The sequence below is a fragment of the Lepidochelys kempii genome, chromosome 2 (assembly GCF_965140265.1).
Source record: "Lepidochelys kempii isolate rLepKem1 chromosome 2, rLepKem1.hap2, whole genome shotgun sequence".
In the NCBI taxonomy this organism is placed as follows: Eukaryota; Metazoa; Chordata; order Testudines; family Cheloniidae; genus Lepidochelys; species Lepidochelys kempii.
In genome coordinates, this window is record NC_133257.1 from 158,663,211 (window position 1) to 158,681,861 (window position 18,651).

General features: G+C 43.1%; 2 protein-coding genes across 3 annotated transcripts in view; both read left to right on the forward strand.

Annotated features, from left to right (window-relative positions):
- SLC9A3 (solute carrier family 9 member A3) overlaps window positions 1-18,651 on the forward strand; it is a 78,662-nt gene that overhangs the window by 37,767 nt on the left and 22,244 nt on the right. For both annotated transcript variants that reach the window (XM_073332595.1, XM_073332596.1), the window contains exons 3-9: window positions 2,151-2,311; window positions 3,678-3,756; window positions 5,258-5,435; window positions 6,432-6,652; window positions 9,003-9,205; window positions 9,801-9,890; window positions 12,218-12,288. In XM_073332595.1, coding sequence (XP_073188696.1) covers window positions 2,151-2,311; window positions 3,678-3,756; window positions 5,258-5,435; window positions 6,432-6,652; window positions 9,003-9,205; window positions 9,801-9,890; window positions 12,218-12,288 — 1,003 coding nt within the window. The remainder of the gene's footprint in view (window positions 1-2,150; window positions 2,312-3,677; window positions 3,757-5,257; window positions 5,436-6,431; window positions 6,653-9,002; window positions 9,206-9,800; window positions 9,891-12,217; window positions 12,289-18,651) is intronic.
- On the forward strand, window positions 13,768-15,510 carry LOC140905985 (uncharacterized). The gene is made up of 2 exons (XM_073329474.1): window positions 13,768-14,288; window positions 14,877-15,510. Exons 1-2 carry the CDS (start codon window positions 13,883-13,885, stop codon window positions 15,416-15,418), a joined length of 948 nt encoding a protein of 315 aa, XP_073185575.1. The 5' UTR covers window positions 13,768-13,882; the 3' UTR covers window positions 15,419-15,510.

The window sequence follows — 18,651 nt, forward strand, 5'->3', positions numbered from 1 at the left end:
TTACCAAATTGTTACTCCCAAACTAATACGTCAGTTCTGTCCCCCTCGCCCCAAAGCAAACAACTTCTGGTGCACATGTACACCAATTACTAAAATGGGCCTCTGCACCATCCCTTTCAATAAATGGATTCTGGGCTCTGCCATGCTTCCCCCACCCTTCTTGAATTTTGGACTCCCTGCAGTTAATAAATACACCCCCACCCCGACTCCCATTAATTAATTCAGGTGCCTTCCTCTGCCCATTAATGAATTCTGAGCCCCAGATAAATGAATGAGACTCCATACCCATTTGTACAACTTCTCTGGAGCTGCATGGTTCTAGGATGTGCCAGGAGACCCTTATCAGGAATGTCAGCTTCTCTGCATCTCTCCCTTCCTCTTTAAGGAAAAGTGCGAGTGCCACACTTTTTTCTTGCTCCTCTCCTGCCATTTGCAAAGAGCAGAGGTTGGCTCTGCCATGCCACACTCTGCCTCTCCCTCCCCTCCTGAGGCTCTTCAGGAGGCTCCTCTGCTTCCTGGCCACCCCCTTACCTCCTATGAAGGACCAGGGTTGCTCTGCTCCTTTGGTCTTCCCTGCAGAGCAACCAATTGCTTGTCAGTCCACTTGCCTGGGCAACATTTCCAGTCTCTCTAGGCTAGCAGGTGACTTGGCTTTTTAAACACCGAGTCATCAAACACAACAGATTAGGGACTTGGCTGGCTCCCTGCATGGATGAGGTGCTAGTGACATTAACAATAAAACTCTGGCCTCACAGTTTGGCAAGTAAGTGAAGGAGGAAATTGTTTTTAAATATTTCATTTTAAAATGCATTTATTTGTAATTTCTAAGGATCTTCTATATTCTGCTGACCTTCCAGTTTGAGATGCTTGCATTACTGTTCCCTGTCCTACGGATACACTCAGAGGCTATCTGCTTCCAGGGCTATCAATCTGGAACCTTTGTTCAGCATGAAATTACTGTGCTTTTATAGAAGAACTAAATGAAGTTAATTTCCTAGGTGAGAACAAAAACACTGAAATAAATGTTGAGTTAGTCTGATACCATAATCAATTTTCTTGAGGGTGCCCAACCGTGTGCTGCTTACTCACATAAAACTCACTTTGGCTTCAGTAGGAGTTTTGTCTGAATAAGAAGTCCAGAAATGTGCTTTGAGGACAAATTCTGCATTTAATTACATAGAATCAGGTCAAGGGAGTTGCACCGAAGTAAGTGAGAGCAGAATTTGGCCTGTGTCAAGGTTCCTTCCCCACTCTGAACTCTAGGGGACAGATGTGGGGACCCGCATGAAAGATCCCCTAAACTTAGTTCTACCAGCTTAGGTTAAAACTTCACCAAGGCACAGTCTTTGCCCTTGGATTAGGTAAAACGCTGCCACCACCAAGTGATTTAACAAACAGTCAGGGAAAGGACTACTTGGAGTTCCTATTTCCCCAAAATATCCACCCAAGCCTTTACACCCCCTTTCCTGGGGAGGCTTGAGAATAAACAAGATGAGCACAAGCCAGCCTTGGATTTTTAAGACCCCAAAAAACCCAATCAGATTCTTAAAAAACAGAACTTTATTAGAAGAACAAAAAAAGGTAAGAGAATAACTCTGTAAGATTAGAATGGAAGATAATCTTACAGGCAGTCAGATTCAAAACATAGAGAATCCCTCTAGGCAAAACCTTAAGTTACAAAAAGACACAAAAACAAGAATACACATTTCCTCCAGCACAACGAATTTACAAGCCAAAACAAAGAAAACCTAATGCATTTTATAGCTAGATTACTTAGTAACTTTACAGGAGTTGGAGAGCTTGCATCCTTGAGCTGTTCCCGGGAAAGGTATCACACAGACAGACAAAAGCCTTTTTCCCCCCCTCCAGATTTGAAAGTATCTTGTCCCCTCATTGGTCATTTTGGGTCAGGTGCCAGCGAGGTTACCTTAGCTTCTTAACCCTTTACAGGTGAAAGGATTTTGCCTCTGGCCAGGAGGGATTTTATAGCACTATATACAGAAAAGTGGTTACCCTTCCCTTTATATTTATGACAGCCTGTAATGTAAAGAGTGTGCTACTAATTTGGGGCTGATTGCTTCAGCACCATAAGGAGATTCATTTTGCTGGTGGTTTTATATATCTGTAAGTTTTTTGTTTTGTTTTCATAGGCCAACTCAAGATTGGGCTGCTGGACTTCCTTCTGTTTGGCAGTCTGATAGCTGCGGTGGACCCTGTGGCTGTACTGGCTGTGTTTGAAGAAGTTCATGTCAATGAAGTTCTGTTTATTATCGTTTTTGGAGAATCGCTGCTGAACGATGCAGTAACTGTGGTAAGAGGATTTCATATCCAAGAGTCACCCCAGTTCTGGAGGGTTTATTCTGAACTAATATGTCCACCATGGAATAAAGTGGCATATTGTCTGTGGCTCTCTGCTCATGTGTCAGCTACCACACGAAAGTTCTACTGGCATTGCTTGTCCTCCTTGTTTGCAGACATTTTGTTGCAAGTATTAATTATCTGAATATGAAGAGGGCATGTAGGTCACATATTATGTTCCTGTTCCCTGGTTGGATAAATATAACTCTTAAAATCAGGTTTCTGGTGCAAATACTTTATTTGCCATTTCTAGTCATCATGACTATCGTGATTTACTAAATTTATTTCCTGAGGTTTTGGGGTACCTTCTGACAGTTCTTCGAACTGCTTGAATTTATTCCCAAAGGAATCTCTACTTTCATTTTTTAAAAAGTTTCCAGACCTGATGGTTTCAGGGAAAAGTTTTAAAATGTGACCCCAGTGCATTGTAAAGGCCCAGAAACCAAAAAGCATATAAACAGAACTTAAAATGCACTGGTTTTAAAAATCTCATGATTTTTGAATATTTGGGGTTGGCAATACTGTGGTCAGCAGTTGGATATCTATAAATATCTGTGAGGACTACAATGTAGAGTAAGAAGAGACTTACAATACAGCCTAGCTAACTCAAGTTATTTCTGTAACATCTCATCACTAGCCCTGTTTCTGTAGTAATGAAAGTGTTATAATAATGCCCCAAATAGTATCCTCAATTTCCAAAGCACGTTGTTTAATTTTTGCCCAGAGTCCCATTTGGTGCTTACCAAATTAGAATTCTCTTTGCTCCAGCCTACATTTTAATTAAATAAACACTATATCAAAGAGATGTTTTGATAACCAAATTATTTTGCTTTTAATTTCTTGGTGCTTTATTTTGCCTATCCACTCCCTTTTGGATGCACAAAATCTAAAATATATATTTTTTAACCCACAAATCACCCTCTGTGCTAAAATGATAATTATAATCCATTAAACTGCAGAATTTATCATGATTCTCACTTTTCTTCATCTTTCTTTACTGTCCACGCCTTCTTTAAAAAAAACTTCCATCAAGCACTTAGCTGCTACAGTGATAGGCTCTATGGAAGACCCTTGGACACACAGGCAGACAAAACAGCCAGTTCTTTGGATAGATATATTCTACAGATTTCGTTTTTATCATATTTTGGCCTCATGTTATTTGATTATGTATTCTCCAAACAGTTTTCCGCTTCAAAATAAATGGATTTTTTTTTACCTCAGTCTAACAAAATTTCAGGATTTCCCAGACCCATGCATGTGATGATTTGAATTTGCTTGATTCAGGAACAAATGCTAAGAGAAGCTACTTTTCTTTCTAGGTGCTGTATAATGTGTTTGACTCTTTCGTTGCAATGGGAGCTGATAACGTGACTGGGGTGGACTGCGTAAAAGGCATTGGTGCGTAGAATTTAATTATATGTTAATCGTTGATAAGTCTGCAGGACTGTAATAATAAATCATTGTAACCCTGTCAGCTTATGGCCTTTTGTAGCAGTGTGGGATTGACCACAGCAGCACCTCCTGCTGGCCATTCTGGAATTAGCTCAAGTCCTTCCATAGGGCGCCTTCCTCCGGTGGTGTCTCCCCTGCTTTCGGAGGAACCAGCAGTCTATAGTCCAGCCACTCGCCTTGGTGGCCTGCTGCAGTCACCAGTCTAGTCCCTTGCTCCAGAGGCAAACTGCAGTCTGTGTTGGCCACTTCCCTCAGGGCAAGTGAGGGCAGCCCTAGCACCTTATCTGCCCTTCCTCCAGGGCCTCAGTCTGGCAGCAGTCAGCCAGCCAGAAGCTCCTTCTGGTCATGGTCATGGTCATGGTCATGGTCATGGTCATGGTGCTCCTAGGCAGCCAGTCCTTCTCCCTAGGAGGCCAGGGAGAGACTCCCTCTGCTTTGTTGAGCAGCCCTTTATATATGGCCCCTGCTGGCCCTGATTGGCCACTGCAACAAGTCACGTCCCAATTGGCTCACTCAGTGAGCCCTCCTCTAATTGGAGGGTTCTGCGCAGGCTCCCTCTGACCTGTTTTAACCCTTCCTCTTCCTGGTGTGGGGCAAGTGCCCCACAACACCTTTACACACCCTTTTCCTTCCATCTCTAACTCTGAGGTTCTGTGGCACACCCCAGAAGAAGAAACCCACAATTGTACCTCCTCAATATTTGAGAACTGTAGCAGAAGAATTTTCCTCCTGAGTAGCAGCTCTGGGTGTTGGGCTTGGCCTCTGAAATCTAAGCAGTAGTTGGGTTAGATGGTTAAGACTACCTGACTTGACAACTATGCATATTTTGTTCATGATTCTGCCCTACCAGCCCTACCCTTTTGGAGCCCTTCCAGCAGAATAGCTCCTTTCCTGTAGTAGGAGGGCTTTTGTAGCCACAGCATGGTAGTGAAAGGGTTATATAGATATATATTCCCCATCTGTTTTAAATAATCAGGATTTGACAATGGTTACCAAGCAATGTTGTCCAAGATGTTGCAGTTCTTTCTCATTCTAAGCATAGGGAAACACTGTATCATTTTATATACCACTCTGTCAATGGTAACCCATGCATATAATTTTGTATGTGGTTTGGGGGAAATTTGTTTTTGTGGCTTAATGGGGAAATTTGTTTGGGGCAAACTCTTGGATTTTGAGCAATCTCACTGTGGTGACCTCTAACAATAAATAACCTTGTGTTTCCCTGAAAATGCTGAGAATTCCACATTCATACAAAGCACTCAAAAGTGATAAATATGTGTTTAGGGTTTTTTTTCAGGTAGCTGAATTATGTCTCAGAATGATGGGGATCTAGCACCATCCCTCTACATCATTAACCAATTGTTAGGAAAGCCAGTAATAATTAAGACAGTTAGATGGTATTGATTTTTTTAAAAATCAGTTTAATTTGCATTTGTCCTTGTTTCAGTGTCTTTCTTTGTGGTGAGCCTGGGAGGAACATTTGTTGGCATTGTCTTTGCGTTCTTGCTCTCGCTGGTCACTCGCTTCACCAAGCATGTCCGAATCATTGAACCTGGATTTGTGTTTGTGATCTCATACCTGTCCTACCTCACAGCAGAGATGCTTTCTCTTTCTGCCATCCTTGCGTAAGTCTTTTATTTTATTGTTCTCCCTGGCAGTACTGGAGACGGAGTGTGGTTTTCAAAATCAATGAAATGTTAGACTTAAAGCACAGAGGCAAACTAGAGAATATTACACGTGAAAAAACAAAGACCTGGTCTGAAAATCATGATAATAAGTAAGCAATGGGTTACAGATCTAAAATACAGCCTTGAAAAGGGGTGAGGTTTCCAGGGTCCGGTTTGCAGTGTGAGGGCCCTTATTGTAGAATATACTTATTTGTTGGTCCCATATATGAATGCTAGTGCTTTGATCGTAACTGTTGGTATCGATTCAAATTTTCATTCTGCCACAGAATTTGTGATTAACACAAACATTTTCAAAAGCATGAGTCAAAGGAGAGTGTTGCTCTGACACGCTGTGCTCTCCGCTTACAAATTTTAAACTGCCAAATTTTATATTATTCTTTTAAACTTTCTCCACATGGCCAATTCTCCAGCAATCAGCTAACTAGATGTCAGGACAGGCAGAGTAAATTTGCCTGCCCTGTATTGAATCCCAGTGTGATTTTTGCCCGCTGCTGTACATTGGTTCTGAGCATACCTTCCATCTCAGTTTTGTCTATCCACTTTCAGTTGTTATTAGCCGCTACTGTTTCACAGGCTCTCAACCAGAGCAATACCTTAGCCAGTATTTTCAAGATCTGAAAAATCTACTGCAAATGTCAACTTAGGTTTATATCTAATGTAAGCTTTAAAGTATTGACTGTGAAATAGTATGGAAAGTTGAAAGGCAGAAGAAGCTGGAGTTTTTTTATGATCTAATGAAACATTATTTTAGGGGGTGGGTGTTTATGGTATGTTTTCTTCATAGTTCAGACTCTACAGTATTCATTTAGATGCATTTATTTATTTCAAGAATACCAATTGGAAGCTTTTTTTCCCTGTCTGGCAACTGAAGTAGAGAGAGAAATACATTGCAACAAATATTATTATTCAAAGAACTGATGGGCTTCTTTTCAGGATAACTTTCTGTGGTGTCTGCTGTCAAAAATACGTCAAGGCTAATATTTGTGATCAGTCTTCTACCACCGTGAGGTACACCATGAAAATGTTGGCAGGTGGATCTGAAACTATTATATTCATGTTCCTGGGAATTTCAGCTGTAAATCCAGACATCTGGACTTGGAACACAGCTTTTATACTATTGACTTTGGTCTTCATCTCAGTGTACAGAGTCATTGGTAAGAAAAACTGTCATTCAGTTTTTGTAGTGTTGATGCAAAACATATTTTCATGCTATATGGGATCATGGCATTTAGAGGCTTGTGTTTTTTGATATGCACCCATAGTTCTCAGTAATCTCAGTTGAAGTTATTACTACCAATAGTGGGTAGGAGAATAGATTCTTTAGTAAGCTTCATCACTTGCTGAAATCATAGACAGTTTTAATAAGATGTTTCAGGTAGCGCACCTGAGTTGCCCAAGGATTAATTTCCTGACTTTGGTGGCACTGGCAAATCTCTGGATCAAACGGACCTCATGCTACAACTTCTACCTAAACAAAAGACTTGCACTTTTTGTCAACCATCTCTTTACTCCTCCCTCTTCCCTTAGCTCTTTTAATTCTATAATTAAGAGATTATATTAAGCTAATTTTATGTTTGGCTTCAAGCTTGAGACATGGTGATGTAAGGCCCTAAACAATCATAGCTCATATTCACTGGTATATGGTGCAAGAGATTTCCAATGGCTGGTGAGAAACAAAGAATGAGAGCCGGTGCTACTGCACCCATTTGGTGTACTGCAAAGGAACAGGGATTAGCTGTTGTTTTATTGGCACGACATAAAGGGTTCACTTTCAAATACATCAAATTCCAAATGATGAATAAGAATTTGCTAGGGTGTAGCTTATGTTCAAGTCTGTACTATTTAATCATTGTGTTATTAAGTGGCAAAAAAAGACAGCCATGTAATATGATAAAGTACTCCTTGAGCAGAATGTACACACGCACATTCACATACACTGACACCCAGGAAAGCATTAAACAAAACTTGGCTCGTGAAGGTTCAAATACCTCCAGTTCAAAGAAAATACAAATAAAACCCTATAACTAGATGGTTGCTCTTGCCTTTTTGGTTGGAGCCTCCTGGCACATGAGTGGAGGGTCTAACCCTTTGTCCTTCCAGATAGCATTTCTGCATAGCAAACTGATATAGTCTAATCAACCACCGGGGTTGTGTGCTGCTTCAATAAACTGTTGCATCCTTGACTGTTAGCGTTTTTGATATAATCCTGGGTAACTAATGGTGTTGCTGTATTGCTGGAATATACACAGGGGCTCTCAGTAAGAGTCATCATCAGTAACCAAAATAAAATTTAAAAATATCAACAATGACAATAAGTGTCAGTGAAGTAATTAAACTAAATGGTTGATTAAAAACACTGGAGATATGGTGATGTCAGGCATTACATAATTACAGCTCATGTTCTTCTGGAGGAACCACAGTGGTGACCTGAATTTCTTTAGAAAGATCCCTCCCTCCAGCAGGCGTGGGTCACAATCTGCACTCCTGAGCACAGGGACTACTCCTGGTGAGAAGTGCACAGAAGGGGAGGGATGCCTTCCTCTGCTGCCCTACCACAGAGGGGAGCACACAGTGGGTGCACCCCTGTATGGGATGATGAAGCAGTTACTTCCTCTGCACAGCTGGAAGCTCCATGAGGCATTGTACCTTCTTGAGCTTCAAGACCCCACCAGGCTCTTGCAGAGGGATACACCTCTGCAAGGACACTAATGTAGTGCGTTGGTGTAATGCCACAGTTTAGACCCCAAGACACAATGGTATGCAATCAAAAAATCTGCAGTATGACATGTTAATGGTATCACATTGCCTCCCAAAATCAACCCCGTTATAGCATCACTGTCTTCTTGAAAATAACAGGGTAAAATGTTATAAATCATTTCTTACTGCACTGCAGATTCTCCTCTACTCGTCTTCCTCTGTTAAATTTCAAGTACCGCCACCCAGGAAGCCAGCCTGATGATATAATAGTGCATTGTGTTGCCATCAAGGGATGTGAAATGGGGTCCTTATGGACTATGGCAGTGGAGAGCTTAAGAGATATAGGGTGAAATCGTGGCCTCACTGAAGTCACTGGGAGTTTCACTGGTCATGGGGGGTGGGTGGGAGGATCCCAGAGCTCAGGCTCCAGCCAGAGCCCTGAAGTCTACCCAGCAATGAAACAGCCCCGCAGCCCCAGCCCTGTGAGCCCAAGTCAGCTGCGGTTTTTCTTTGCTGTGTAGACATTCCCAGTGGGGCCAGAATTTTGCCCAGTGTTCCCAAACTGCAGGAATATCACTCCTGAATTAACCCTTCTGGCCAACGCTCAGAGCAGGGATGCTGATTGCTGGAGAGTGCTGCATCCTTTTCCTTTGGTTGGAAGTGAGGGGGATGGTCACAAGGATGCAGGACCTTAGAACCTACTGAAAGGAAGAGAGTAATAAATGTAACAGAGAGTTTGTTTTTAAAGGAAGATGGTTAATCTATTTCTGTTACACTTCAGTGAGCCTGTGACTTTTGTTTTTATAGGTGTAGTGATACAGACATGGGTTCTAAACCACTACAGAGTGGTCCAGCTGGAAATAATAGACCAAGTCGTAATGTCGTATGGTGGACTACGGGGAGCTGTTGCTTTTGCTCTAGTCGCACTTCTGAATGAGAATAAAGTGAAGGAAAAAAACCTATTTGTCAGCACAACTATCATTGTTGTGTTCTTTACCGTTATATTCCAGGTAATTCAATTACTTGATTCTGCTTCTTAAAAAGAGGAGGAGGAGGTCCAAAAGGTATGGACGTGCCCCTCCATTTAAAGCAGTTCTCAGCTGCAGGTGAGGTACTGTTTCAGTGAGCCAAAAACATAATTGGCTCTGTAATTTTAGTAGCAAAGATCCCATTTTATGTTTTCACGTGGCCCCACAGGGGACAAAACACAATTTGCTGTGTGCTAAAAACTGTTCAGCCTTAACAACTGCAGTGTATTAATAGAGCTCAGGTGACTATTTGAACGAGTACCCGCTGAATACCCAAGGGAAGCCGCCTTTTTACTGGGAGTTCCAAATAGTAAACTGCTTTACCATACGCACATATGCATGTTTTTAAAAGGCATAAAAAATAAATGGAAAAAACATAATCCTCCATGAAATCACAATTTCTGACGAAATAAATCAACATTTGCTTACGTGGAACTAAGCTGACTGACACCGGCTAAGGATCTGGCTCAGATAGATTATAATGTTCTTAACATGTCAGAATTTCAGAACAGATTGAGAGTAGATTTATATTCTCGTAAGATGATTTTGAAATTTTTATTAATGTCTTGTTATCTAGGGTTTGACAATCAAGCCTTTGGTACAGTGGCTAAAAGTGAAGAGAAGTGAGCAACGAGAGCCCAAACTGAATGAGAAACTCCATGGCAGAGTAAGATTGTAACAGCAATATTATGGGGGTTTGTGATTGCAGTAGAGATGGTCAAAAACCAGGAAAGAAAAAACGATTTTCCCTTTTGACAAAAACTAATTTCAAGATCAAAATAATTGCTACCAGCTCTATAATTAACTGGCTTGCCCAGTTGTTTTCTGGTCACTCTTTGCATTGCTTGGGGGGATGCCCAACAGGCCAAGTTTTTACTTCCTAAACCCTCAGGGGATGGGAGACAACTTGCTCAGCCTTGTGAGGCAATGGTGCCCATGATCCTTCATCTGGAAAAATTAGTGGTTGGAACATAGGGGCTTGACTTTGAGCAGGTCGATTGAAGCATATGAAAATAAGTTTACTGTAGGACAAAACTTAAACTCTAAATATTGGTTTATCTGTGTATGGGACAATTACCGGGTAGGCAATTATGAGAACATATAACTTGCATGTTACATAAACAGTAGTGTATAGTCTAGTGTAAGTGCTAATTTACAAATTAGCACAGACCGATTTCTAATCAAGACTGAATGCTGTTCACACCCCATATGTCTTGCACCTTTGCAGTCCTAGAATTTGAAGGACTCTTCATCTTCAGATCTCTTGAAATTCACCTTTAGGAGAAGGTCCTAATACACTTTTTATATAACTTCTTCCTGTACTGAATATTTTCATAGCGTTCAAGACCAGAAGGGACCATTAGATCATCTAGTCTGACCTCCTGTATATCACAGGCCATACATTTCACCCAGTTACCCCGGTATTGAACCCAATAATGTCGTCTGCATCATTCTGATAGTTTTAAAACTAGAAGTTACCTAGTGTGAATTAGTAAGTTATACTATGGATAAGTTATACATGAGGGAAAGGCAACCAATTAAGCATGTTAACAGTTCAACTCATGAACTCAGTACTTACCTGTGTCTGAAAATTTAGTGAAAACAAGAACTCCTGATGTGGCCTTAAGTTTTTCCATTAGACAGAGTGCCAAGTCTGACAGGTGTGTCCCATCTACCTCTTCCTCTTTGGAAACCTTAGTCTGGTCCTGTGAATACTACTGTGGCCCCCTGCTGGATCCTTAAGTTTCAGTGGACTCCAGTTCTAATGCTACTGAATACATCTGATCTTGAGCACACTTTTGCTTGTCAGCTGAGATGGTGTTTGTCTTCAAGAGAGATGAGAGGAAAGCTTACAAAATACTCATAACAAAGGCAAAGAAGGAAAAGAACACAAAACACCCAGAAGTAGCCTATATATTTTGTTCTTTCCAAGTTTTCCGCCACATAAAATAATACCTTCCAGGTGTGTATCTGTGAAGTACCTTTGGTGTGTGAGTAACAAGTTGAGGGCTATGTTATGGCATTAGCCATAGCCCTTCTTTAGATGCAGTGCAATGCTGCACTACTACAATGTGAGTTCCAGGAGGGATTGTGTCTCAGGGAAGCACAATACCTCCAGGAGCACCTAAGAAGGGCACTCAATACACCACCCCTCAAGATAGCATAGTATACATTCCCAACCAGTGGTAATGACGTACCTGACTTATCATATCTTATTCTGTACATCCCTAACTCTCTGCTATATATATCTGGTGAGGTGATATTGAGCGTCATGCATATATTATATTCAGCAGTAATGCTCATCAAGTGCACCAGTCATGGTGTGCACTAATCTAAACCTATCGTGCTGTAGATCTCCAAGAAATCAGTCAGATGTTCAGAGTAAAGATTGAGAAGGCATAGAAACAAAAAGTCAAATTCTGCTCTCAATTACACTGATGTAAATATGAGTCAGAGTAATTCCGCAGAGTGGAGTTATGCCAGTGTAAATAAGGAACAACTGAGGACAAAGATTTGCCCAAGATGTTGAGTGTTTTACAATGAGAATAAAAGAGAGTTGGTACTCACACTACACTGAGGGAAATATTCATTCTCAAAGAGTATGGCAAGGAGCTAGAAGCAACAAGAAAGAAACCTTCAGCTGATTTAGAAGAGGCACATGTCGTGCACTTCTGACAGCAAAAAGGAAGGAGATGCAAAAGTGGGATTAGGATGAAGGAGCAATAAAAGTGAGAGTTAACAAAATAGGATCTGATTCTCCTCTTACTTAGATTCGGGTAAATCAGGAGTAATCAGTGAATAGCACTATTGTAGAACTGGATCTGTAGGAAATTGAGATGCTAATCTCAGCACACTCATGTAAACAGGAAGTAATTCCACTCTATTCATAACATTGTTCTGGATAGACAGCAAATCTGACCCATATGAATTAAGCTATTTTATAGCAATGCCCTTAACTTCCACACCATATTAATTTTATGTTCCTTTTCATAGGCTTTTGATCATATTCTTTCTGCTGTTGAAGACATATCTGGACAAATAGGACATAATTATCTGCGAGACAAGTAAGTGGTGTTAGCTTCCCTTATTTTACTGACCTGGGATAGTTAAGGAAATGGGAATGTATTAACATAGTGATAGCTTTGCTTACATCTGTCTGATGAGCGAAATGGGTATTTAGGGAATAACTGAATGGAGACAGCTTGGGTAACACTGGTACTCTCCGCCCCTCCCCCCCCCCACTTCCCACTCCCTGAATTTCTGGAGTTAATCACACTAGCTAAAAACCACATTGTTGCAAAAATGTGCATTATCTGTGCAGTCAGTAACCATTTAGATTATTCAACAGGAAGATTTTTTAAAATTCTAATATACTTCTCAACATTGATCCAGTTTGTTTACATTTTTGCATTCCATTCATCTTGGAAAATGAAACAACACTAGCTATTTTCATTGATTTCATCACTGTGAGAAAGACTCTAAGGGCAATTCACAGATTAAACAACATTGCCCTCCTCTGCTTCAATAATCATTTCCTGGAGAACCAATGTTGTCTATTTTGGATAGGAAATCCCTTTTGTAAACGATGACTTTTAAGTTTTTAGGCTATCCAAGTGAAAGGTCTGGGATGTTACCACCATCTTTTCAGTTTATAACAGTAACTGGTTGATAATCCCCAGTGGATTTTGGGGACTGTCCATCTCCCACCAATGGAACCTTTTCAGTGTCACAACTAAGGCCCTGGATTAGGCCTTTGCAAATGTCATCATCCATATCTAGGGATCTATGCCTGTGTAGAATTACTTGAGAGATGGCCATTTGCACAGGATTTGAACTGAACACACAATTTTAGCCCTGCTGATACCAACTTTAGGAACCATTTTTGTGTGTGTGGGAGAGGATGTTAATCTGTTCCAAGTTGAAACACACAAATGTTACCTCCTTGTTGTTGCCTTGGACAACAGGTTCTTCAGCTTTCAAATATTTTCACAATTTCATTTCAATTATATATAATGGATTATAATGAAGATGCTCTGCAACCATGGTGATGGGCAGACTTTGAGAACTAGAACAGGGAAGGAAAATAAAAGGAAAGACTATTATAACCTGGAAATGTAGTTTCTTAGCCCTGGTCTACACTAGGACTTTAGGTCGAATTTAGCAGCGTTAAATCGATGTAAACCTGCACCGGTCCACACAATGAAGCCCTTTATTTCGACTTAAAGGGCTCTTAAAATCGATTTCCTTACTCCACCCCTGACAAGTGGATTAGCGCTTAAATCGACGTTGCCGGCTCGAATTTGGGGTACTGTGGACACAATTCGATGGTATTGGCCTCCGGGAGCTATCCCAGAGTGCTCCATTATGACCGCTCTGGACAGCACTCTCAACTCAGATGCACTGGCCAGGTAGACAGGAAAAGAACCGCGAACTTTTGAATCTCATTTCCTGTTTGGCCAGCGTGGCAAGCTGCAGGTGACCATGCAGAGCTCATCAGCACAGGTGACCATGATGGAGTCCCAGAATCGCAAAAGAGCTCCAGCATGGACCGAACGGGAGGTACGGGATCTGATCGCTGTTTGGGGAGAGGAATCCGTGCTATCAGAACTCCATTCCAGTTTTCGAAATGCCAAAACCTTTGTCAAAATCTCCCAGGGCATGAAGGACAGAGGCCATAACAGGGACCCGAAGCAGTGCCGCGTGAAACTGAAGGAGCTGAGGCAAGCCTATCAGAAAACCAGAGAGGCGAACAGCCGCTCTGGGTCAGAGCCCCAAACATGCCGCTTCTATGATGAGCTGCATGCCATTTTAGGGGGTTCAGCCACCACTACCCCAGCCGTGTTGTTTGACTTCTTCAATGGAGATGGAGGCAATACGGAAGCAGGTTTTGGGGATGAAGAAGATGATGAGGAGGAGGAGGTTGTAGATAGCTCACAGCAAGCAAGCGGAGAAACCGGTTTTCCAGACAGCCAGGAACTGTTTCTCACCCTAGACCTGGAGCCAGTACCTCCCGAACCCACCCAAGGCTGCCTCCTGGACCCAGCAGGCGGAGAAGGGACCTCTGGTGAGTGTACCTTTTAAAATACTATACATGGTTTAAAAGCAAACATGTGAAAGGATTACTTTGCCCTGGCATTTGCGGTTCTCCTAGATGTAGTCCTAAAGCCTTTGCAAAAGGTTTCTGGGGAGGGCAGCCTTATTGCGTCCTTCATGGTAGGACACTTTACCACTCCAGGCCAGTAACACGTACTCGGAAATCATTGTACAACAAAGCATTGCAGTGTATGTTTGCTGGCATTCAAACAACATCCATTCTTTATCTCTCTGTGTTATCCTCAGGAGAGTGAGATATAATTCATGGTCACCTGGTTGAAATAGAGTGCTTTTCTTCAGGGGACACTCAGAGGAGCCCATTCCTGCTGGGCTGTTTGCCTGTAGCTAAACAGAAATGTTCCCCGCTGTTAGCCACAGGGAGGGGGGAAGGTTGAGGGGGTAGTCACGCGGTGGGAGGAGGCAAAATGCGACCTTGTAACGAAAGCACATGTGCTATGTATGTAATGTTAACAGCAAGGTTTACCCTGAAAGAGTGTAGCCACTGTTTTATAAAATGTGTCTTTTTAAATACCGCTGTCCCTTTTTTTTTCTCCACCAGCTGAATGTGTTTCAATGATCACAGGATCTTCTCCTTCCCAGAGGCTAGTGAAGCTTAGAAAGAAAAAAAAATGCACTCGCGATGAAATGTTCTCCGAGCTCATGCTGTCCTCCCACACTGACAGAGCACAGATGAATGCGTGGAGGCAAATAATGTCAGAGTGCAGGAAAGCACAAAATGACCGGGAGGAGAGGTGGTGGGCTGAAGAGAGTAAGTGGCGGGCTGAAGAGAGTAAGTGGCAGGCTGAAGACAGGGCTGAAGCTCAAATGTGGCGGCAGCGTGATGAGAGGAGACAGGATTCAATGCTGAGGCTGCTGCAGGACCAAACCAGTATGCTCCAGTGTATGGTTGAGCTGCAGCAAAGGCAGCTGGAGCACAGACTGCCACTGCAGCCCCTCTGTAACCAACCGCCCTCCTCCCCAAGTTCCATAGCCTCCACACCCAGACGCCCAAGAACGCGGTGGGGGGGCCTCCGGCCAACCAGCCACTCCACCACAGAGGATTGCCCCAAAAAAAGAAGGCTGTCATTCAATAAATTTTAAAGTTGTAAACTTTTAAAGTGCTGTGCTTAAAGTGCTGTGTGGCATTTTCCTTCCCTCCTCCACCACCCCTCCTGGGCTACCTTGGTAGTCATCCCCCTATTTGTGTGATGAATGAATAAAGAATGCATGAATGTGAAGCAACAATGACTTTATTGCCTCTGCAAGCGGTGATTGAAGGGAGGAGGGGCGGGTGGTTAGTTTACAGGGAAGTAGAGTGAACCAAGGGGCGGGGGGTTTCATCAAGGAGAAACAAACAGAACTTTCACACCGTAGCCTGGCCAGTCATGAAATTGGTTTTCAAAGCTTCTCTGATGCGTACCGCACCCTCCTGTGCTCTTCTAACCGCCCTGGTGTCTGGCTGCGCGTAACCAGCAGCCAGGCGATTTGCCTCAACCTCCCACCCCGCCATAAACGTCTCCCCCTTACTCTCACAGATATTGTGGAGCACACAGCAAGCAGTAATAACAGTGGGAATATTGGTTTCGCTGAGGTCTAAGCGAGTCAGTAAACTGCGCCAGCGCGCTTTTAAACGTCCAAATGCACATTCTACCACCATTCTGCACTTGCTCAGCCTGTAGTTGAACAGCTCCTGACTACTGTCCAGGCTGCCTGTGTACAGCTTCATGAGCCATGGCATTAAGGGGTAGGCTGGGTCCCCAAGGATACATATAGGCATTTCAACATCCCCAACAGTTATTTTCTGGTCTGGGAATAAAGTCCCTTCCTGCAGCTTTTGAAACAGACCAGAGTTCCTGAAGATGCGAGCGTCATGTACCTTTCCCGGCCATCCCACGTTGATGTTGGTGAAACGTCCCTTGTGATCCACCAGAGCTTGCAGCACTATCGAAAAGTACCCCTTGCGGTTTATGTACTCGCCGGCTTGGTGCTCCGGTGCCAAGATAGGGATATGGGTTCCGTCTATAGCCCCACCACAGTTAGGGAATCCCATTGCAGCAAAGCCATCCACTATGACCTGCACATTTCCCAGGGTCACTACCCTTGATATCAGCAGATCTTTGATTGCGTGGGCTACATGCATCACAGCAGCCCCCACAGTAGATTTGCCCACTCCAAATTGATTCCCAACTGACCGGTAGCTGTCTGGCGTTGCAAGCTTCCACAGGGCTATCGCCACTCGCTTCTCAACTGTGAGGGCTGCTCTCATCTTGGTATTCATGCGCCTCAGGGCAGGGGAAAGCAAGTCACAAAGTTCCATGAAAGTGCCCTTACGCATGCGAAAGTTTCGCAGCCACTGGGAATCGTCCCAGACCTGCAATACTATGCGGTCCCACCAGTCTGTGCTTGTTTCCCGAGCCCAGAATCGGCGTTCCACAGCATGAACCTGCCCCATTAGCACCATGATGCATGCATTGGCAGGGCCCATGCTTTCAGAGAAATCTGTGTCCATGTCCTGATCACTCACGTGACCGCGCTGACGTCGCCTCCTCGCCCGGTATCGCTTTGCCAGGTTCTGGTGCTGCATATACTGCTGGATAATGCGTGTGGTGTTTAATGTACTCCTAATTGCCAAAGTGAGCTGAGCCGCCTCCATGCTTGCCTTGGTATGGCGTCCGCACAGAAAAAAGGCGCGGAACGATTGTCTGCCGTTGCTCTGACGGAGGGAGGGGCGACTGACGACACGGCTTACAGGGTTGGCTTCAGGGAGCTAAAATCAACAAAGGGGGTGTCTTTACATCAAGGAGTATTTCAGGCAGGACTTCACGGAGGGTTCCAATAAGAAATGGTGCACCTAAGTTATCGTTCTTATTGGAACAAGAAGGTTAGCCTGGCCTCTGATTGATACATGGCTAGATTTACCTCGCTGCACCTTCTCTGTGAGTGACTGCAGTGTGACCTAGAAGAATGAGTCCCCTAGACAGGGGAGGGGGGGAAGCAAATGAGTACAAAACAAATCTGGTCTATTTCTTGTTTTGACCCACTCCATCTATCTTTTACATCTTTGGCTGGCAGCAGACGGTGCAGAAGGACTGCATGCCATCCACATCTCATGGCTGCTCGGCAGAAGATGGTACAATGTTTTAGCCCCATCAGGCATTGGGATCTCAACCCAGAATTCCAATGGGCAGCGGAGACTGCGGGAACTGTGGGATAGCTACCCACAGTGCAATGCTCCGGAAGTCGACTCTAGCCTCGGTACTGTGGAAGCACTCCGCCGAGTTAATGCACTTAATGCACTTAGAGCATTTTCTGTGGGGACACACACACTCGAATATATAAAACCGATTTCTAAAAAACCGACTTCTATAAATTCGACCTTATTCCGTAGTGTAGACATACCCTTATAGTGCTACTTGAGGATGGAAAATCCTTTCAGCCATGGCCTTAAAGCAAACTCTCTCTTTCCCCTCTGTTCAGTTTAGCACTGCTGCAGTAGGACTGAAATAGAGAGCATGGAGAGACCAGAAGTTTGAGCAGAGCATTGTCCAAACCAGCTTTGAGGGAATCTGGAAACTCGGGAATCTGTACAAATGTCATGTGTTAGGGTTTGTTCCATCATAATAGATTACATTTGTACACCTAAGATAATATTTAACGCTCCTTAACGTAGCAGAGTAAAGAGAGATTTCTGTTTGTTCATACAATGACGTTTTTAGGAGGGGTCTCATATAGAGAATACCCATTTTCCCTTGGGTAACAAGGAATCCTGTCCTGGGTTTGGGTATTGGGAATGAATTTCTGACGATGAGAAAATAAGAGAACATTTCCTCAGACATGGCGTGTTGGCTGTGATGGTGATGAAGTTGAAGCTTTCTAAAGTTGCAGGCCAGACAGAACCTGACCACTTTGATTAGGAGGGGGGGGTCTCCCTGAAAAAGGAGGAAAGGCCCGACCTAACCTAGATACTTGGCTAACTGTTAGCTTTGGTGACCAAGATCTCCTGAATAAGTGCAATCTCAAAGTTACTGAGAACAGGCACCACCTCAATATCTGAGAATAATTCACCGGGGGGCATGCAGTGTCTTCTCAGTGGGGCCAACCTACAAGACATTGGGTAAAAAATCACCCATTACTGAAGATAAACTCTTTTACGTAGAAAGAAAGAGATTTTTAACTTTTACTGTGAGGTTTCCTAAAGGCTCTTAAAGATACAATCGAAGAGTCATAAGTAGAAAATTAAAATGGCATTATTCCCTGATGCATGGCATATCCTATTTATTTGGAAACTAGAACCATTTTGTATATTCTAATCACAAACCTCTTACTGCAGTAGC